The 23,117-nt window shown below is 37.9% G+C and overlaps 1 protein-coding gene across 1 annotated transcript in view; it reads left to right on the top strand.

Annotated features, from left to right (window-relative positions):
• PKP2 (plakophilin 2) overlaps positions 1–23,117 on the top strand; it is an 84,915-nt gene that overhangs the window by 5,505 nt on the left and 56,293 nt on the right. Inside the window, exons 2-4 of the mRNA XM_068560904.1 lie at positions 7,797–7,909; positions 8,260–8,933; positions 16,100–16,235. Of these exons, the coding sequence (XP_068417005.1) occupies positions 7,797–7,909; positions 8,260–8,933; positions 16,100–16,235 (923 nt within the window). The remainder of the gene's footprint in view (positions 1–7,796; positions 7,910–8,259; positions 8,934–16,099; positions 16,236–23,117) is intronic.

Below are 23,117 nucleotides of genomic sequence, written 5' to 3'. Positions count from 1 at the left end.
ACTTTATCTTTTTTTTTTCACACACACACACTGTATTTTATTTTTACAAGAGATAAATAGACTGACACCAAGCATTGTACATGGATGACCACAACAAAAGCGACAATGATTGCAATTACCAAACATGAAACACACTCATACTATGTCATAATATTGACATTCAGTCCAGTAATCCTCCACTGTAACAGCTCCTTTACTTTGCAGTGAAAATTGATTTGTATATTCTTTGCCTCTGAGTCCTTGTTGGATATTTTTTTTTTTTAATTCAGACAGAAAGTCACAAAAATTATACTCATCCTCATCAGTTCACTCAGTCCCATGTAATTAATTTTTTTTTTTCATCTTGATCTTTTGTTAGCACTTTTATGAGTTCATCAGTTTTTCATTAGAGTTCTGAAAATGCTTATTCATTCAGTTCAGCAGTACAGTCAGTTACCAGAAACCTGTACTTGTCAGAGTCTTTTCCATGAATTTCTTAAAGATGAAACCCTTTTATAGGAACATATTTGCAAAAACATCATAGTACACACAGAACTGTCTGTAAATGACAAAAGACTTAAAAATGACCACAGTTAAAAATTTGATGAAAGTTCATAATAATGCAGTAGACAAGAAAATTAGTTATTTCTGAGATATACATTTTAAAGTAATAACTAGGATTATGACTTATAACATTATACCAGAACATATAAGATTTTTAGAAATTTCATGTAATATCTGAAACATTTATATTAACATATTTCCATACAAATAACCCAATGAAAGTTTAGTATTAGTTGTTTTGTTTGTTTGTTTTTTTATACTGCAGGTTCTTATTAGGCATCAGTTTTATACACATCAGTGTATACATGTCAATCCCAATCGCCCAATTCAGCACACCACCATCCCCACCCCACCGCAGTATTCCCCCCTTGGTGTCCATATGTCCGTTCTCTACATCGGTGTCTCAACTTCTGCCCTGCAAACCGGCTCATCTGTACCATTTTTCTAGGCCCACTTTATCTTAAATCTCACTAATATGTTCACAGGATAGGGGTGAGGAGGATCACATCCAAATTATTGTATCTTGATTACCTTTTTCTTTGAAGGAGGAAAATAATGGAAACTTTTCTTGACAGATCATAGGAACTTATTATAGAATACCAAAATATTGCAGATAAAACACAAGCCATACAGATAAGAGAATGACAGTAAATATATATTATGCAGATGTAGAATCAACCTTGCCACAACAAACATATTCATCTTTTCTAATCACTTAGAGTCTGTCTGCATTTGGGGGAAAATTTTTTTTCTTTCTCTCTATATTCCCAGAATGACAGAGAAACAGTAGGAAGTATTTGAGCACCTTCCATCCACTCCAAGACAAAAGCATGCATGCAACTATCCTCTTCACATTTTGGCTCCACTGTGGTAATCCACAGGATAGATGTAGGCCTGAAGGAGTAAGTGCAAACTGAATGTGTATAACTAGGATATTTTTAATGTACAAGGAAATATTGACTAATCAACCATTAACTTGTCAAGCGCTGATGAAGGACTGTGCCAGAAATGGTAGTAAAAGATGTGATTCTTTATATCAAGAAGGTAAATCTGGCCTCACTTCAATTCATTCTTCACCTAGGTAGTAAACTTTCTAAAATCTCAGCACATCATTTCCTGATCTAAATTACTTCGGTTTCTTTCTGTTCTCTACAGGAGTGAAATCCTTATTCAGCATGGCATTCCAAGTTCTCCATGATCTGATGTCTGCATCTTCTCAAACTTGGTCCTATCACCACTACTCCCACACCCAACCAAACACCAGCGATTTATCTTGCTCGATTCCTAGCCCTACCCCCTACTGCCCTCACTCCTCTCTCCATTCTCTTGGCTGGGTTAACTCTTACACGCCCCTCAAAACTCAGTTCAGTTGTGCCCCTGTATAGGCAGCCTTCCCTCATCCATCCTGATCCAAGTTAAAGATTTGATCACCGTGAGGCACACAAGATGTTTCAGTAGGGGAGAAACATGAAAAAATGCAGGGGTTTTCTGAAAATACATTTGGCAGATTTGGTGGATTTAAAGAAGGGACAGCAGTTATGAATCAGTTGGGAGAGAAGAGGTTAGTACTGGCAAGTGAGGGGCAGTGGAAATATCATGTCTTGAGTCATTACAAAAACCTATAGCAAGTTTTTTAAAGCAGAAAGTTCTTTAAATTCATGTTTTTGACTATTAGTTGCATCATTGTGAGTACAATGTGCTATTTGTCATTGTGGTTCTAAAGTTTTACAAGTGATCATTATGAGGTATCTCAGCAAATGAATTGGCAAGAATGCCAAAGTAAGGTGATAAATTACAGGAATTCGTATAGATTTAGAAACCTCCAGGGTGTATCAACTTAGTGCTTTACTAGTGTGCTAAGTTACCAGTTTATAATCACAAATTTTATAATCACATATTCTGGCTACTCAAACAAAATACATGATATAGACACCTGCAGTATAAAAGGGCCTTTTTTTTTTTTAAAGGGCCTTTTAAATATGTGTTTTGTGGTTATCTAGAGCAGTAATTTGAGGATTACCCCAAAAATGTCATAAACTGATGTCATAAACTGCGTAAGAGGCTCCTGAAAAATAAGGACTTCTGGTGGCTGGTTAGTATATTATTAGTGGGTGATAGCCATTGACTTAGTGACACAGTGGCACATGGAGTGTGTGGCCCTTTTGCTAGGATTGTTGGTCTGTCCCTGGCATATTCAACTTTGTTTGAAGCCAGCTCTGCTCACCACTGTACTACCAACACTGATTCCTGGCATACTCCACTTTGTAAGAACTCATAGCCAGTACTTTCCAACTGTACACTCAATACACTGAGTTGTTCCTCATGGTTGATTATGTGAGCTTTCTTAACTGGTAAGTTACAGCACTGCACACTTTCTGTTAATTTTTCAATAATGCAAAACACTATTAGGCTTTGGTCTGCTTTAAAACAATTTTTCACCGTAGTTTTTTAAACCAACAAATTCCACTCCTCTTCCAGCCTGAGCAAGTGCTTACCTGAGTTGTATACAAGGTTGTAGAACTGCGGTTTGCGTGAATATCTGATCATTTTTCTTAGAAAGTAGAAAACAGAAGAAGATAAAAGAAATAATTTTTTTTAATGTTAAGTCCAGGAAAATGAATTCTATGTTATATGCCCACACAGGCAAAGGAAAATCCTTCACCAACTCAGGAGTCCTGATGTATGGTTCTTGATGGGTCCTTACATATTTTGTGTTTTCTTTTAAGTACCTACTTTGTTAGTAAATTATTTTAAGGACCTATTTAAATATGAATTGCTATACAAATTCCTTCTGATAAGTTTCAAGAGGTCATGTAGTTAAATCTTTTTAAGGTGTATGGAGAAAGAGAGATGTTGTTACCCAGAGGTTGCTGTGAAAAGACCAAATACAAGAAAGTGAAAGCTTTTAGAGCTTTTAGACTTCCAGAATCTAATCTCTTTCCATCAAAAAGACCATTGTGAATCCACACAGTGAAGGCAACTGCTTGTGATTGTGAGCACAATAAATTGTATCATTTAAATCAGTACTGGTAGTGAACACATACTGATTTCTATGCATACCTGTTTTCATGGGAATTTCTTATACCTCCATCTCTACACATTCTCCTTTTAAAGCTCAGTGTGAACCAAATCAGTTTTTCACCTATGCTCAGGGAGTGCTAGACGCTTGAAAGAAAAGATGCTTCTCTGAACGTGAATGCTACTCTCTTCTCTCTAATATAAGCAGGTTATTTAAAGTTCTTGTTTGTTTGTTTAGCAACTCTCTATCATCTACTTACCATAAGGGAAGCTGTATTTTTAAACGTGCCCAGATACCAGTAATGGAGTCACAATAGAGGCTTGTCAATTTGATTTCATAACTATATTAAATTTAACCAATTGGGTAATAAAGCTGGTCACAAAATCTACAAAGAACTGATTATGGAAATTAATTTTCTATTTTTAACCCTAACAGTATTTTATTATTTTGGACAACACTTGCATAGATGACCAGAAATCAAGATATTTTCCCACAAACAGCTGCTTAGGGATCACATCATTCAGATTAACATTCAGAATTGGAAAGAGAGAAAATTACATTTCCTGTGAGGTCTGCACCTCTGCAGTCTTCTGAGCAATTTGGAATCCTTCCATCAAAACCAACCCCCCTCGTTCTCACCCTCCCACCCTGCCCCCACAATTGCTTTGACCTGAATTGCTTGTTATTTGAGGAGGATGGAGTTCTGTAACTGCGTCCTTCATTTCCTTTAAAGTGGGCTCCATAGATGTCCACAGTGTTCTTAGAAGAAAAGGTTTGGATAATGTTGCCTGAGTCAGTATTATTAATAATTTGAAATAGTCCCTAGAAATCATTGCCTTCTTTAGGAAACAGCAAAAGCACATTATGCAGTGTGTAAGTGAAATGAATGACCAGTTAAAACCACAAAATGCCATCATGATCATCCTCAGTGGCTGGGTCAATCAAAAATAACCAAAAAAAGCCAAATTCAGTACCCGAATAAAAACTCTTAGATACAACACAGTGTAAATTAAAGCATGCAAACTAGTTTATCCCTCTTTCTACAACAGATTAATTCATGAAAATGTGTGAAAAACAAATTTTGTGACCCAAATTCTAGTTTTAAAACCGTATCTCATTTTTGCATGTTGCTTTACAATTTTAAAAGTATTTGAATGTGTGCTTTCTCAGGTAAACCTCTCTCTCAGCAACTCTGTTAGTAGGTGGAATTATGGGAAATAAATCTAGGTGATTTGTCCAGACACATGGAAAGGAGTAGAGTTGGAGGCTCCAGACCAAGTCCACAGATTTCTTCAGCTTAGGGAAGATACCTACATACTTCTGTGATGTAAGGAAGCCCTTTGAAATATAGTCATGCTCTAATTTTCCATGTTAGAAAATGTGGATTTTTATGTTGGATTTATTTAAAGCAGTATGTGCCTGTATGTATAATATGTTTTTGTTGCTTTCTTATTTCTGTTTTTGGAGAAGGGCATGGCTGAGTTATTTTATATGTTTAACTGTCATATTATTATGTGTTTTATTCTCCGATTGAACAGAAAATAATGACTTGCCTTAAAGAGATTAGTTTCCATTCTGATTAATATTTATTTTTTAATTCTACCATTCAAAATTTCTTAAAAATCTTAGAACACAGCTGCTAATTCATTAATCCACTATACTGATCTCAAACTCACGACTGCCTAGGCAAATTAATCTGCATTATTTGCTGTTTAAGATTGGCATTCCAGAGAAACCATCTGTTGAGCCGTCCTGCAGGTTGACTATCAGGAGTGACAACTTTTCTTGAACAGGAGAAGAGTCTGTGGTTTAAAGATCTAATCTTATTTTATTCCCTGTTACCAACTACCTTGTAGTTATTTTGGGAACCAGTAAATCGGTCTCAATTCTTTCATCTGAAAACTGAAGGAGAAGCTTCCTTATAAGGATTTATGTCAGCAAATAAAGAACTTTTACAGAGTATTTGGAGTTGCCCAGGTAAAGGTTCTAGAGGAAAGAGAATGACTGTTTTTGGTTCTCACAAAAAAAACTATGATAATAATAATCTCTCCAGGGTTTTGATAAATGGCAATTTCAGAAGAGCCACAGTGCAGTCGAATAGTAGAGATCAGTGGAAAGGATGAGCCCAGAGTTCAAACCCGATATTAAATCTCTTCACAATTTGAAGCAAGTAATTTGTTTCCCTCTTTTTTAAGGGACATGCTAGTAGCTAACTCTGCATCACAGAGTACTGAAAAATAAAATAATTTGAGCTCCCTAAAGAAAAGTAGTATTGAAATGTAAGGAGTTGCTTTAAAAAGCTACCAGCCCCAGCAACAATGTGGGTTAAAGAATGTAAACTAAACATTTAGCCTCCCTTCCCACACCAGCAAGACCCTTGCAGCCCTGCCTTCCTGATAGCCTGGGGTGGGGGTGGGTGTGAGAGAAGGAACAGTGGGGCCCGAGTTGGGGACTACAGACAGCCTGGGCAGCCTCAACAGGAGCCTCAGGCAGGCATTGAGAGCTAGTACTTAAGCCTCTCACAGCTTTTGCTCTGGGGTGGGACAGAAGATTCCTTTCCCTTATTCAATGTCCAGGTTCCAGGCATCCTCTGTCATTGAAGTTAAAAATTAAGGGGCTGCCTGACCTTTTGCTAACCCTTGAGAAGAAATCAGGCCCCTGGAAACAGGAGATGACTGGCTTAGCTCAACTCTTGTGGTCTTTAGGGTGACAGTTACAAGCCTGCAGCTGCCTCCCCCAAGACCCCTTGAGGCCTGAAACTTGTTTACCAGCCAGATTATTTGGCTCCAGGAAATAAGACACATATACAAACATAATTTGGGATGGATTCATACTTTTTAGCTCTCTGGCAACAACACTCTCCATTCCCCCTCTCCCTCAAAATAACTTGTGAATCTATTGTCAGTTAGACTCTATAACAATTTATTGGAAAAGTATGTTGCTATGTTCCAATTGTACTGGAAAGGGTCTACCTGTGTTGTCTTTTTCCCAACATCTTTCACAAGTCTCTCAAGCCTGCAAGAGTTAATTATTTTATTTTTTCCTCTGATTTCTAAAAGAATGCTACGTGACAGAGTAATTTTGGTTAAAGTTAGGGAACTAGAAATTACCCAGGTTTTAGAGATCTTTTATTATTTTGATTAGGCGCTTTTTTTTTTTTTTGTAGGGCAGTGGGAGATCGCAAAAGAACAAACAAAAAGCTGGGAGCTTTTTAAGCTCAAAGAGGAGCAGTTTAAGACTTGCCTCAGTTGAGAGTCCCTGCACGCCCCACAGAGCTGAGCAGGAAGGGCTGCCTCCTGTGCAGTGTCTGCAGGAAAGGGCTGACTTGTTATACCCCAAACTAAGAACTAGCCGGCAATTCATTTGTGGTGTAAAAGTTGATTCCCTCTTCTGCCTAACTCTCATGTTGCCAAATGCCTCAGGCCCAGGGTTGGCATTTTTCAAGCTGATCCATGTTTTCTTTGACTACACCGACCCATTATATTTATTGCCTTCACCTACATCCTCTCAGGAAGCTTCAGAGTTCCTGCCTTGGGTATTCCTCTGACTTACCGAACTGTTAACTGTAATTAACATTTTTAGATTTTTGTGAAAATCTCCTCTCTCCTTTCTTCCCTTTTCTCAAAAAAATATTTTTAAATAAATATTTTTAATTTTAATTCAACTTTTATTTGGAAAAGCTTGTGGAGAATGTTGTCATAACCTGCAATCATTTGCCATATCCAAGGGTCCTGTTAACCTAGCACTTAAAAAACACTAATGTAAATCTAGTACTTGTCATTGACCTTAATTTTTTTTTAATAAATATATTTATTTTTTTGGCTGTGTTGGGTCTTCGTTGCTGCACATGGGCTTTCTCCAGTTGCGGCAAGTGGGGTCTACTCTTTGTTGTGGTGCGTGGGCTTCTCATTGCAGTGGCTTCTTTTGTTGCAGAGCATGGGCTCTAGACGCGAGGGCTTCAGTAGTTGTGGCACGTGGGCTCAGTAGTTGTGGCTCGCGGGCTCTAGAGCAGAGGCTCAGTAGTTGTGGCACACAGGCTTAGGTGCTCCGCGGCATGTGGGATCTTCCCGGACCAGGGCTCAAACCCGTGTCCCCTGCATTGGCAGGTGGATTCTTAACCACTGTACCACCAGGGAAGTCCCGACCTTAACTACTTAAATTTAAAATATATTATTGTTATATAATCTTTACTGATTGGCCGACTTATATTATTTTAATATATGCTTGATTACAGGAAATCTTCACCGAACTAGCAGTGTTCCTGAATATGTCTACAATCTACACTTGGTTGAAAATGATTTTGCTGGGGGACGTTCCCCTGTTACTAAAACCTATGACATGCTAAAGGTAGGATACCAAAGAATATAACCCTAGTTACCAGGTTACCAAGAAAACATTTTTAAACTTCTGTAGGTTATTTTTTAATGTTTACCGTTCTCAAGTATTACCATTTCCTAAATGAATTATGAGAAGTGGACACCATGGAAAACTGGAAACTTTAAACAGTATTAAATCCTGGTGCAAATAACTAGACAACCAAGTCTTGTTTAAAAACAGATTTTACCCAGAAAGGAGCTGACTTCTCCGTGTGATTCAGAGAAACCAACACCTTGTGTAATAGTCCTAGAATAGTTAATCTTCAAGAAAGATGAAAATTGATTCATGCCTCATTTAAACTTTATTTCTCTCTTGTGCAGACAGGCACAGCTGCCACTTATGAAGGTCGCTGGGGGAGAGGAACTTCGCAGTACAGCTCTCAGAAGTCAGTGGAAGAAAGGTTCTTGAGGCAGCCTCTGAGGAGACTTGAGATTTCCCCGGACAGCAGCCCTGAGCGGGCTCAGTACGCCCACAGCGAGCACCAGTCCAGCCAGAGAAGCCAGGCCGGGCACACCTCGCGGCAGCAGGAGAGCAGGAGGTCCACGCTTCTCGTGCCGCCTCGCTACGCCCGCTCAGAAATTGTGGGTTTCAGCCACTCCGGGGCGGTGGGCAGACAGCGCCACTACGACACGTACAGGCGCTACCAGTACCGGTCTGTGAACGACGCCGTCTTTGACGGCGCCCGGGTCCACCCGGTGGTGCTCACGTACCCCAGGCCTGGGACCAGCCACAGCCTGGGCAACCTCCTGGAGAAGGAGAACTACGTGACTGCGGGGCCTGCCGCGGGGCAGGCCAGGCCGGCGTCCGTGCAGCGGGGCACGCAGAACCGGGCGGCGCGGTCGTCCTGGCATCAGAGCTCCTTCCATAGCACCCGCACACTGAGGGAGGCCGAGTTCGGCGGGAGGAGGACCCACATGACCGTGGGCCAAGTGGCAGCAGGAGGAAGTGGGAACGTGCTCGCGGAGAGAAGCACTTTCACCGACGCCCAGGCTGGGTGAGTCCCCTTCTCAATCTGCAGCACAGTCGGTGCCAGCACATTCTGTTCCCACAGCTCTTACCGTGTGAGCTGGCGCTCCTGGGGCTGCAGAAAAAGGCTTCCAGAGATAAGTGATTAAAACAATGACTTCTCAGGCAGCTGCCTAATTGACAGATTAGCCTGTTTGCCTCAGGGGCAGGGGCCAAGCTACCTGCTTGTATGGCAGCTCTGCGGGGGCAATGTGACTTTTAATCCATCTGTTCCAAATTAGATGCTGGCTAAAGGGATGGCTGCCCCTTGGCTATATGAAAATCTACTTTGAATGAGAGCTAACTCGAGAGTAGACCAAGAAATGGATAATTGCATGCATCAGTTATTCTCAATCATTCCTTGAAATAAAGGAAGGAAAAAGGCAAAAGTGTTTATTCCTGGTGCTAAGAGTGAACCTCAAATGCTGTTTTGATAACACTACCACAAAAAGATGGAGCTAAGCAAAGGCAGCTAATTTCTAGATGTCTCTTTCCTTCCTTTTATACCTAATAATTTTACTTTTTGATTCTGGTATCAGTGATTGGAGGGGTTTTGTTTTGCAATACTGAATAATTAAAATAATTGAAGTTTCAAATTCATTCCTTTGCCTCTCCTATTTACTTTATACCTTGACTAATCTAGTTTTTGGAACTTTAACCTTTATTCAAGTTTGATGCTGGAGCACAAATTTCATAAACTGAGGAACTCACTAAGAGAAAGGTTAAGAAATGGATGGATGATTACATCAGTAACTCCCAAAATAATGATGTGGTATCATTATGGTAAAACATTAAATACATGACTTTTTAAAATTTCTAATGGAAGTTGTTACCTTTAATCATCCCTTTAAGTGAAATTGTGCAGTATACTCATTGATTAGGTAAGCACCAGTGAGAAAAGATGTTAGGGCTAATCTAATCTTGAAGCAAGAAATATTTTTTATAAAGCAAAATTGAGCATCAGACTTCTAACATTTCTTGTAGAAAGCAGATCTTTGTCAATATGGACACACTTATAAAGAAGAAAAATACATGAGGTAATTATTTATGGAGGAAAAAGCTGATCAAGTCTTTTAAATGGATAATTCAAGATGTATTAAATGCCTACTATATTCTAGGATTTGTGCCAAGCATAGTTTTAACAAAATGATTCTAACAATAACAAAACTATTGTGCCACGTTCTCCAGCAACTGGCATTCTTCTCTTCCTGCATCTCTGTGTCCCCACACTGCTTCCACCACCTTGTCACTTCCCAGCCTGTCATCAACCCACTGCAGTATGGCTTTAGTCCCCACCATTTCACTGAAATAGTCTCCCCAGAGATCTACCAATGACTGCCTTAATGCTACATCTGAAGCAGTCCTTATATTACTCAGTCTATGGACAGCATTTGACACCACTATCTGTGAAATTCTCCCTTCCCTGGGTTGTCAGGGCACCAGCTTCTCCTGGTTTTCTCTAGCCATGTCTTAGTCTTCTCTGAGAAGACTTTTCTACATGCCCAAGGAAGTCATCTTCATCAACCCTTCTCTTCTGGTCTTGGTGCTCTTCTAAAGAGGCCCTGTGTACTGCACTTGTATCCTGTGATTCCCAGTGTTTTATTTTCAGCTCTGTCCTCCATCCTGAACTCTAGATCTGTATGTATTTCTAACAAAGTCATGGACTCAGTATGTTCAAAACTAAATTTATCTGCTCTTCCCTACCCTGTACTCCTATCTTCTCATACTAAAGTCCTATCTTTACAAACCTGGGAGTCACTCTTAGCTTTTCCCTCCATAGTCACATATCACCAAGCCACATTTTATTCTCCTTAATGGGTCTTAAATTTTCACCCTTCTTTCTGTCTCTATTGCATAGGTCTCCCTGCCTCTGGTCTTGCTCACTCAGCCATTCTCTAGGACCATTAGAATGATCTTCCCAAATCTGATGATTCCTCTCTCCAATTTATAACCTTCCCATAATTCCACCATATTTTTGTGCTTTTTACCATGGCACACAAGGCCCATGTTTTCAGCTATGCTTATCACTCTAGTCTCATCTCTTTCTACTGTCCTCCACCCATCATCATCACCTTCCCCAAACACATCCCCAAACAGTCAAACCACTTCGAACCTCTTTTACTTCCCTTAATGGAAAATATTTATTCACATATTTTCTTTCTTTTTCTCTTTCTGCCTTCCCTTCTTCTTTCCTTCCTTTCTTTCCTCCTTCCTTCCTTCCTTCTTTTCTTTGTCTGTCTGTCTATCTATCTATCTCCTCCCAGTAGCTTTGGCCGGCTACTCATGATTCTGGATTTATCTGTTACCACCCTTTCCCTGACCACTCCCCTCACAATCTAGTTTATGAGCCCCAGATAGCTGTACTGTGTGGGTGTCTCTACCAGAATAGTATATTGTGGTTATTGGTTTTCTTATCTGTTCCCCCTCTAAATTTGAGTTATTGTTTTAATAGGGTGGATTTTATTACAATAATTGATCATATTTCAAAGACTAGAAGGAATACTTGGGATCAAGAAATTTAAAATAAAGGGAAAGAAATCTATTCTTGTTGATTCCCAAAGTTGCCATCCTAGAGACCAGAAATCATAGAAATGAACACTTCTTGAAAATTTTGCTATGTATGGAAAGGAAAGGGCATCAGGGATATTTCCTATAATGATCAAGGTGGCATCCATATCTAATTCTCTTCCTCCTTTGGTGTGCCCCATGGCTCTTTTCAGTTCCTCGGGCTGCCCCCTGAGAGCTCTGCCCTTGAGAACACACACTCTGCTCTCCTTTGCCTTGCAGTATCTCACATTTCAAACTCTATCCAGTCCCTATATTTGGAAACTGCTTTTTTATGTCTAGTGAAAGTCCCACAGGTAAAGAAGTGTTCTTTCACATTTGTGGAACACTCCTATAGAGTAGTTAGATAAAACTATAAACCTACATAATGACATAAGGTATTAAACAATGGATCTTTGTTTCTAAAAGAAGAATGGCTGATCAGTTTCTAATGCAGCTGAAAATCAAAACATTGGAGTAAAGAGAGATAGTGAACAGCTGTTCTAAATCAGACTAATGAAAAAGGTTTAAGAAATCACCAAGTAAAACACTGTAGATCAGTTTTACTGAAAATATGATTTCTGTACCTATGGAAGACTGGTGGTTCAGCAAATGAATATTAGGTTGCTCCAGTGTACCCAGCACTGCAGTAAGCACCATAGAGGATCCGTAAAAAAGAAAATAAGACACATCAAGTGCTAGATTGTACTAGTGTCTATAGGAATTCAGAGAACAAAAGAGTGATGTATTAGTAGAGGGAGAGAAAGGTGAGGGACTTTATCTCTGGTAGGATCACCAGTCAACTTTGTGACATATAGCAGCACAGAGCAGCAAAGATGTCATTATAACTTCCCTTCACATCCTCTTAATTAGCAACCTCTTTAGTTCTTTGATTCCTCAGGTCTCTTTTAATTATATCTTTCTTTCCATTTCCATTTTTAACAGCCCAGTTCACAACTTTATTGCTTCAGCTAAGACTCTTGTAGTGCCCGCAAAACTGTGTCTAGAGACACATATCCATTCCAAAGTCATCTTTCCAAAGCAGTGCTTTCATCACACCTAAAATCTTTGTGAGGTAGGGCAATTTGCATTTCCTAAGCATCTGACAACACGAGGGAGCTCTTCATTCATCATCTGGTGTTTGCTTGGCCTTCAGAGCTATTCTAATATCTGGGAACCAACCTAGGGCAGGGCTATATTGTTATTGGCAGGAATGCGGTTGCTGAGGGATTGCACACCTAAAAAAAAAGGACCGTTTTTAATTTTTTCGTATAATATCTCATATTCTGACCAGTGATATTTTACACTGCTTCCTCTTTACATTTTTGTAAAATATATATTGATATCATATTAACATATTAACTAAAGTTGTTGAAAAGACTCACTTCTGGAGAATATGCTCAGTGGATAATGGGGCCAAGGAACAACTGCTCATCCTGATGCTTCCCTCCCCAACCCCATCTCCCAAGCCACATTTCTACAAGCTTCAAGAAATGTTTTGTGAGTGAGCAGAAAGGGAAGAAAGAAGGAGGAAAGGGAAGCAGGGAAGGAAGTAGGGAGGAAGAGAGATTGAGGTGAAACCAAGCAGGACCCTGCAGTGCCTTGCCTGGGTGCAAAATTCCCTCCATATCCCACGTTTCTTGTTTGAAGAAAGGCTTTTATCTCCTAGGCCCTCTCTGAGTTCCAAAGAGCAGGCTCAAGTAGTTAATGATTAGAACAATGGAGTCACAGGACTCCTGGTTCATCCTGAAGGGATATAGATAACAATCTAACACATATCTCTGAGTTGTTCTGCAGAAACTAGGACTGCCACTCATTGTGGATAGTGACTGTATGCTGACCACCAACACCTAGACCCCATACTGATTGGAACCAGAGGTTGATTGTTGAGATTCCTGGAACATCATCCTGTTACCTCACCACCATCAGAAGAATGTCCACAAGCTGATCAGGCACCCTGCAACCCTCACTCCTAATTTTGCCTTTAAAAACCCTTCCCTGACAACCATCCGGTCTTTTGAGCATGAACTGCCCATTCTCCTTGCTTGGGTGCCCTGAAGTAAATGCTGTACTTTCCTTCACCACAACCCTGTGTCATTAGATTGATTTTGCTGTGTGTTGCACTAGCAGACTCCAATTTTGTTGGGAAACAGGGGAGGAGTAATGTGGGAGAATAGAGGAGGAAAACAATAGCTCTAGGTGGGGGTAGGGATGCAGGAAAGATTTCACAGAAATGATGATATTTGAATTGAGTCTTGAAGAATTAAGAATTAGGTAGAAGGGTGGGCTTTCTAGAAAAATCAGAGAGAGTGGCTTGTGAAGAGGCATGCAGTGTTTAGAGAAGGATTAAAAGTCTGGTGTGATTGGAGAATGGGTTAGTCCATCAGGGGAGGGAGAGGAGATGGGGTGGAGGATGGCAGGAGATGGAGTCAGACTGAGGTCAGAACATATGCCATGTTATAGAGTTGGACTTTACAGACAATAACGAAACAGGAAATTGATGCCCTGACAGCTGTGGCAGACCTTCTTGTTGAGGAGGTCTTCGTTATGTTTGGGAATTGTTTTTAATGATAACTTGAAGTAGCATTAGGTTGGCTGGTAGTGAATGCAGAACTTCTTTGTGAATCATGTTCAGGAATGGAATTATTTGTTGGTGTTAGAGACTTGGGAATTCAGACTTTCCTGAGTCATTTATGGCTTATGAAGTACATTAATGGCTGAATCTTTAAAAAAAGAAGTGTTAAACAGGAGGTTATTCTTAGGTTATGAATGATCTTTCATTAGTTTAAACACCTGTAGTGGTGGATGGTAAAAGACTTAAAACTAATTTCACTTTTGATTTTCCTATAAAGGAATTGGAGTCCATGCATATGAAATATTTCCATCTTTTTTTTTAAAAAATAGATCTTTATTGGAGTATAATTGCTTCACAGTACTGTGTTAGTTCCTGTTGTACACCAGAGTGAATCAGTGAATATGCATATACATGTCCCCATATCCCCTCCCTCTTGAGCCTCCCACCCGTCCTCCTTATCCCACCCCTCTAGTTCATCGCAAAGCACCTAGCTGATCTCCCTGTGCTATGCTGCTGCTTCCCACTAGCTAACTATTGGAAAACAGGATGGAGGTTCCATCTCCTTTTAAAAGGGTGTTTATATTAAATAAAAGTGATTCAAATTCTAGTTTTAGTGAAAATAGCCTACATTTTTACCAATTAACTTGATTGCTAAGTCCCAACAGTTTAAAATATGAGATCATTATATAATTCTCAGTATAGATGCCAGAAGTGCTTCATTTTTAATACCCTTATACTCATGAGGTAACACTTCTGTGTTTGAACATGTGTTTCAGAAGCAGTGGGAATTAGTTTTTAGTCATGAGGCCCATTACTCTTATCCCCTCACCTGTGCCACACCCACTCACACACAGCCATTCTCAACATACACATGTTCACCTCTGTACACAGGTGCATGTATTGGTGGGTTAGCCAGCTATAAGAGAGAATTTCCTCACTGTTCTTGCTAGCAGATACTGGAAAATTCCCTCCCATAATGTCTTAGGAGTCTCCATTACCTGAAATGAATCAGGTGTAACCTTCTTTGAAGCCAAAAAGAGTCCTAGGTTACCTTTAAAGCATGTCTTTAGCCACAGTCCTAACGTGTTGCCATCCTGAGTGTGGTTTCTCTGAGGCGATACTTAAGGAAGTGCAAATGTGCAAATGTGCAAAAGAAAAAAAGGAAGTGCGAATCCACCTTGGTAATAGGCTGTCTAACCTAGTCACCTTCTAGGCAGAAGTAAAAGGGGAGGAAAAAAATGCCACTTCTGTGAGGCATTTGGGAGGTATTGTTTTACACATAGCAATTTTATTTGTTCTCTGTAAATTATCCTGTCAGTATCAAACTGAGTTGGATTTCATAACACTGTACACACCTGCAATTAGTAGAGGACAAATTATGCTACTAAATAGACATAAACTGAATGTCATTACAATGGCAAAGCAAATGGTAACAGAATGTTTATAAAATTGTCTTTAAAAAAGGCTTTTTATTGTTGCATGTAATCATTACCTTTCCTGATGGATTCTGTCACACTAGCATGACTTATTTTAACCAAACAAACTCAGTTTTCCTGGCTTGTACTGTTTACATACTACTATATTCATCAAATAAGAGCACTTTTAGAATGCTTCTTTTAAAGCTTATTTTCAGGTGAAATAACAGATTTTGAGCAGCTGTGAGAAAAATCTAATGATTTTTGAGGGAAGGTGTTTAACTTACAGGTGTGACATTACCAGGGTAGGAATAATTTTTAATTTCTGTGACCAAATTTCTTTTAAATTTCATGTAAGATACATACTTTTCTTAAACAGAGTTAAGTTTCTTCTTAATTCATTGGTATCTTCAGAGGCTAGTCTGACCAGAGCTGGAGTGTTTCTGCAGCTAGCTTCCTATACCTTCTGGCCTCAGAGGCTGATTATTCCTTTGGCTGAAGAGGAGCCAAGGCTCAGACGTTCTAGGTGCTTCCTGATAGTAGCCAAGTCATCTCTGGAGGATCAAGTTGACAGGAGAGGGCAGGTTTGGAATTTTGCTGAATCTGTGACTGTTTGTCTAGGAATGCAGACACGGAGATGACTCTGGAGCGAGCAGTGAGTATGCTTGAGGCAGACCACACGCCGCCGTCCAGGATTTCTGCTGCAGCTACTTTCATACAGCATGAGTGCTTCCAGAAATCTGAAGCACGGAAAAGGGTGAGCATATCATATTAAGTCTGATGAAAACTAGCACACTTTCACATCTATTACAGTGATACTGCAAACTGAAACCAATTTTAATTTATTTTAATTTTTGAAAATCTTCATTGAGTTATGTCAATCATAGCTCAATTTTTTTAATTAATTAAATAAATAAATAAAAATAAATCTTTATTGAGACCTTTTAATTTAAAAGGAAATATACACTGATTGCCAAAAAAAATTTTCCTGCAATCCAGAACTTAGAATGTAAATCACTATACATACCTCTCCCTTCTTTGTCTGACCCTTTAGAACCATCCCCAGAGATAATTGTTTGTATCAGTCTGTGTAGTTTCAGAATTTTCTGAGAGAGAAAGGGGGCGAGAGAGAGAAAATGAGTGTACATTTTAGGCTATTATTTTCTACGTTTAAAAAAATATATTAAATGTAAGCAATGTGTTCCAATTTTTGTTTTCCTTAAACAATTTCTTTAACATATTACAACAATGGTTCAATGGATAGCTTTGTACATGTATCTTTTGGCATTTCCACCAGTGTTGCTATAGGACAGATCCTCCAAAATGGAATCAATGTTCGTTTTAAAAAGTGGTACATTTGTGGGGGGAAAAAAATCATAGTTCAAAAAGGTATGCAGTGAAAAGTAAGTTTCTCTCCTACTCCAAACCCCAGTCTACCCCCCATTTCCCTCTTTTTCTATCAACCTCCCATTCTCACTCCTCCTCCCTCCCTCCTTCTCTCTTTGTCTCTCTCATCAATTTTGGGGCATCTTTCCAGAGATAGTTTATGCATGTAGAAACAATTATTGGATGGGTTGGTTGAATATCCTTTTTTGTTTAAAATAAAATCACAAATGGTAATAGGTTATTTACAGTACTCAGTACTTTATGTTTTTATCTAACACTATATCTTGGAAATCTTCAGTATTTATTAGCCCTACTTCATTCTTTAAAACTGCTACATAGATTTCTCTTGTATAAGTGCACCAATTTTGTTTGTTCAGTTTTTTAACAGACTTATTAAGGTTCAAAATGACAAAGTTTTGACATATGTTTTGATACTGTGAAACCATCATCACAATCAATGTAATGAGCATATCCATTACCTCAAAAGTTTCCTTGTGCCCCTTGGTAATCAATACATCCCACCCCTACACAACCCACTTCCAGTCTCCAGGCAACCAGTGATCTGCTTTCTGTTACTATAGATAAGTTGAATTTTCTAGATTTGTATATAAATGGAATCATATAGTAAATATGCATTTTTTGTCTGGATTCTTTTACTCAGCTTAAATCTTTTAAGATCCATCTGTGTTGTATGTATCAAAAGATGTGTGTGTGTGTATGGCTGAGTAGTATTTTGTTGTATGGATACACCATAATGTGTTTATCCATTTACCTGTTGATGGACATTTGAGTTTTGGCTATTACAAATAAAGCTGCTATGAACATATGTATACAAACAAATGTTTTAATTTCTCTGGGGTAAATTCCTTGGAGTGGAATGCCTGGATGATATGGAAGTTGTATGACTTTTTAAGGAGTTGCCAAACTGTTTTACAAAGTAGCTGTACCATTTTACATTCCCACCAGCAACGTATGAGAGTTCCAGTTCCTCGATATCCTAACACTTGACATGGTCAGTATTTATTAGAGCCTATAGGTTTGTAGTAGTATTTCATTGTAGTTTTAATTTGCATTTTCCTAATGACTAATGATGTTGAACATCTTTTCATTTGCTTATTTATTTATTTATTTTTAATTTTATTTATTTATTTTTTTTATTTATTTATTTTTGGCTGTGTTGGGTCTTCGTTTCTGTGCGAGGGCTTTCTCTAGTTGCGGCAAGTGGGGGCTACTCTTCATCGCGGTGCGCGGGCCGCTCACTGTCGCGGCCTCTCTTGTTGCGGAGCACAGGCTCCAGACGCGCAGGCTCAGTAGTTGTGGCTCATGGGCCTAGTTGCTCTGCGGCATGTGGGATCTTCCCAGACCAGGGCTCAAACCCGTGTCCCCTGCATTGGCAGGCAGATTCTCAACCACTGCGCCTCCAGGGAAGCCCCATTTGCTTATTTATTATCTGTATACCTTCTTTGGTGAAATGTGTTTCCAGATCTTTTGCCCATTTTTTTATTTGGGTCTCTTGTTTTCTTATTGAATTCTGATATTTCTTTATAGATTCTGGATATAAATCTTTTTTCATATATATGATTTGGAAATATTTTCTCTCAATTGTGTTTTGTTTTTTCATTCTCTTAACAGTTTTTAATTTTGATGGAGTCTAATTTATCAATTTTTTCCTTATGGGTCATACTTTTCATGGTGTATCCAAGAAATCTTTCTGTACTCCAAGGTCACAAAAATACTCTTCTATATTTTCTTCTAGAAGTTTTTTAAGTGTAATATTTTATAGTTGATCAGTAGTCCTTTTGGGGTTAATTTTTGCATATATTGCAAGATGTGGACCAAAATTCCTTTTGTTAAAATATATGTATATGCAATTGTTTAGGCAGGATTTGTTAAAAAGACTAGCCTTTTGGTAGTGAGTTTTTTTTGCACTTTTGTTGAAAAGGAATTGATCATATACATATATGTGAGTTTATTTCTGGACTATGTATTCTATTCCATTGATCTCTGTCTATCTATATAAATACCGTACTGTCTTGATTACCATAGTTTTATATTAAGTCTTGAAATTAGGTAATGTTAGTCCTCTGACTTTGTTCTTTTTCAAGTTATTTTGGCTATTCTAGGTATTTTGCTGTTCCATTTGAATTTTAGAAATGAGCTTGTCAATTTCCATATTTTATAGAACTGCTGGGATTTTGTTTTGAGGTTGCATTGAATCTGTAGATCAATATGTGGAGAATTGACATCTAAACAAGTCTTCTGACCTCTGAACATGGTATACTGCACCACTTACTTAGGTCTTCTTTAATTTCTCTCAACAGTGTTTTGTAGTTTTTACTCTAGAGATCTTTCATTTTTTTGTCAGATCTTTCCCTAAAGATACCATATTTCTAGATGCTTTTATCAATGGTCAACTTTTTCTTTTCATTTCAATTTTTGATAGTTCAATGATAGTAGATAGAAATGCAGTTGATTTTTATATGTTGATTTTGTATCTGTGTTATTACCTAATTCACTTATTAGGTCTTGTAGCATATTTGTAGATTCATCACATTTCTACATAGAAGGTCATGCCAACTGTAAATAAAGACAGTTTTATTTCTTCCTTTCTAATCTGGATGACTTATATGTCTTTTTTTTTTTTTAATTTAGTACTGGCTAGAACCTCCAGTACAATGTTAAAAAGAAGTGAGAGTGGACATGTCCTGTTCCTGATTGTAGGGGAAAGCATTCAGTTGTGCTTACACTATTAAGTATGATGCTACCTGTAAGTTTTTGATGTTGTTGTTGTTGTTGTTTTTTGAGGAATTTAATCTGGGGTATTTTTGTGGTTTTTCTTTTTCTTTTTTCTTTTCTTGCTTGCTTTTTTTTTTTTTTGGAAGAAAGGGAAAAGGCTTATACTTTAGTATTTTTAACAACAGTTTTTTCCATCTTTTTGTTTTGTTTTTTAATTAAGATGTAATTGACATATAACATTATATTAGTTTCAGGTATACAATATAATGGTATGATATATGTATATATTGTGCAGTGATCACCACAATAAATCTGGTTACCATTTATCACCACACAGTTACAAAATTTTTTTTCTTGTCATGAGAAGTTTTAAGATCTACTGTCTTAGCAACTTTCAAATATACAATACAGTATTATTAACTATAGTCATCATGCTGTACATTACATCCCCAGGACTTATTTATTTTATAGCCGGAAGTTTGTACCTTTTTTTTTTTTTTTTTTAGTTTTTTTTTAGTTTGTACTTTTTGACCCCCTTCACCCATTGCACCCTGCCCCAAACCTCCTCCCCACCTCTGGCAACCACCAAACTGTACTCTGTACCTATGATTTTGGGGTTTTTTTGTTTTATTTGTTTCTTAGATTCCAGATGTGAGTGAGGTCATAGGGTGTTTGTCTATCTCTGTCTGACTTATTTCACTTAGCATAATGCCTTTAAGGTCCATACATGTTGTTGCAGTGGCAGTAATTCCTTCCTTTTTATAGCTGAATAATATTCCATATATATATATTTACACACACACACCACAAGTTCTTTATCTATTCATCCATTGATGGACACTTAGGTTGTTTCCATGTCTTAGCTATTATAAATAATGCTGCAGTCGAGCTTCCCTGGTGGCGCAGTGGTTAAGAATCCGCCTGCCAATGCAGGGTACATGGATTCGAGCCCTGGTCCGGGAAGATCCCACATGCCGCAGAACAACTAAGCCCGTGCACCACAACTGCTGAAGCCCGTGCGCCTAGAGCCCGTGCTCTGCAACGAGAAGCCACTGCAATGAGAAGCCCGCACACCGCAACGAAGAGTAGCCCCGGCTCACTGCAACTAGAGAAAGCCGGTGCACAGCAACGAAGACCCAACACAGCCAAAAATAAATAAATAAATAAAATAAATTTATTAAAAATAATAATAATAATGCTGCAGTGAACACGGGGGTTCATATATCTTTTTGAGTTAGTGTTTTTGTTTCCTTCAGATAATACCTATAAGTAGAATTGCTGCATGATATGGTTGTTCTATTTTTCATTTTTTGAGGAACCTCCATACCATTTTCCACAGTGGCTGCTCCAATTTACATTCCCACCAACAGTACACAAAAGTTTCTTGTCTTTTTGGTAATAGCAATTCTAACAGGTGTGAGGTAATATCTCATTGTGGTTTTGATTTTCATTTCCTTGTTGATTAGTGATGCTGATTAGTGACACATCTTTTCATGTGTTTATTGGCCATCTGTCTGTTTTCTTTGGAAAAATGTCTATTCATGTCCTCTTCCCATTTTTTAATCAGGTTGTTTGTTTTGATGTTGAGTTGTATGAGTTCTTTGTATACTTTATATACATAAAGTATATAAAGTATATATATATATACTTTATATACATCCCTTATCAGGCATATGATTTGCAAATATTTTCTCCCATTGTATAGGTTGCCTTTTGTTGATCTATTCTTCTGCTGTGCAGAAACTTTTTAGTTTGATATAGTCCTACTTGTTTATTTTTGCTTTTGTTGCCTTTCTTTGGATGTCAAATCCAAAAAATCATCACCAAGACCAACGTCAAGGAGCTTACAGCCTGTTTCCTTCCAGGAGTTTTATGGTTTCAGGTCTTACGTTCAAGTCTTTAATCCATTTTCAGTTGATTTTTGTGTATGGTGTAAGATAGTGGTACAGTTACAGTTTTTTGCATGTGGCTGTGCAGCTTCCCCAAAACCTTTTATTGTGTATTCTTGGCTTCTTTGTTGTAAATTGATCATAATGTGTGGGTTTATTTCTGGGCTCTCTAATCTGTTCCACTGATCTATATGTCTGTTTTTATTCTAAAATCATACCGGTTTGATTATTATAGCTTTTAAATATAGTTTGAAATCAAGGAAGCATGATGCCTCCAGCTTTGTTCTTTTTTCTCAAGATTCCTTTATCTATCAGGGTCTTTTGTGGTTCTATATAAATGTTAGGATTGCTTGTTCTACTTCCATGAAAAATACCGTTGGAATATTGATGGGGATTTCATTGAATCTGGAGATTGCTTTGGGTAGTATAGACATTTTAATGATATTAATTCTTCCAATCTATGAGCATGGAATATATTTCCATTTACTTGTGTCTTCTTCAGTTTCTTTCATCAATGTCTTATAATTTTCAGTGTACAGGTCTTTCACCTCATTGGTTAAATTTATTCCTAGGATTTTATTCTTTTTGCTGCAATTGTAAATGGGATTGTTTTCTTAATTTCTCTGTCTGATAGTTTGTTATTAAGTATAAAGAAATGCAACCGATTTTTGTATATTAGTTTGGTATCTTACAACTTTACTGAATTTGTTGATTAGTTCTAACAGTTTTCTGTGACGTCTTTAGGGTTTCCTGTACATAATATCATGTCATCTGCAGATAGTGACAATTTTACTTCTTCCTTTCTGATTTGATGCCTTTTATTTCTTTTTCTTGCCTAGTTGCTCTGGCTAGGACTTTCAATACTATGTTGAACAGAAGTGGTGAGAGTGGGCATCCTTGTTGCTTCTGATCTTTGAGGAAAAGCTTTCAGCTTTTTACCATTGAGTATGATGTTAGCTGTTGGTGTAGGTTTTTCATAAATCACCGAATCAAGTTGAATAACTTCCCTTCTGTCCCTAATTTAATAGATTTTTTTCCCCCCTCAGGAATGACTGTTGAATTTTGTCAAATGCTTTTTATACATCTATTGAAATACTTCTCTGGTTTTTATTTTAATTTTGCTAATATGATATATTACTTTGATTTTTAAATGTTACCCCATTCCTATGATGAAACCCTCTTGGTCATGATGTACTGTCACTTTTTATATTTTTGAATTAGATTTGCTAAAATCTTGTCAAGAAATTACAAAGCTAATTTACAAATGATATTGACCTGTAATTTTCTTTTCTTGTAATGTCTTTGTCCAGTTTTAGATTGAGGGTAATACTAGCCTCATAGAATAAATTGGAAAGTGTCCTCTTCTCTTCAATTTTCTGAAAGATTTTGATTGGACTTGGTATTATTTCTTCCTTAAATGTTTGGTGGAATTCACCAGTGAAGCTATTTTAACCATAAGTCTTCTTTGTGAGAAGGTTATTAACTATAAATTTAATTTCTTTAACTGATATGGGGCTATTTGGACTATCTATTTCTTCCTGTTGAGTCTTGGTAGTTTATGTCATTCAAAGACCAAAGTCTTTGTTCATTTTATCTAAGTTGTTCCAGTGCTCTTCATTTCTTTTTGT

Source organism: Eschrichtius robustus, chromosome 13, assembly GCF_028021215.1.
Source record: "Eschrichtius robustus isolate mEscRob2 chromosome 13, mEscRob2.pri, whole genome shotgun sequence".
Lineage (NCBI taxonomy): Eukaryota > Metazoa > Chordata > Mammalia > Artiodactyla > Eschrichtiidae > Eschrichtius > Eschrichtius robustus.
This window is presented reverse-complemented; position numbering and strand designations above follow the sequence as displayed.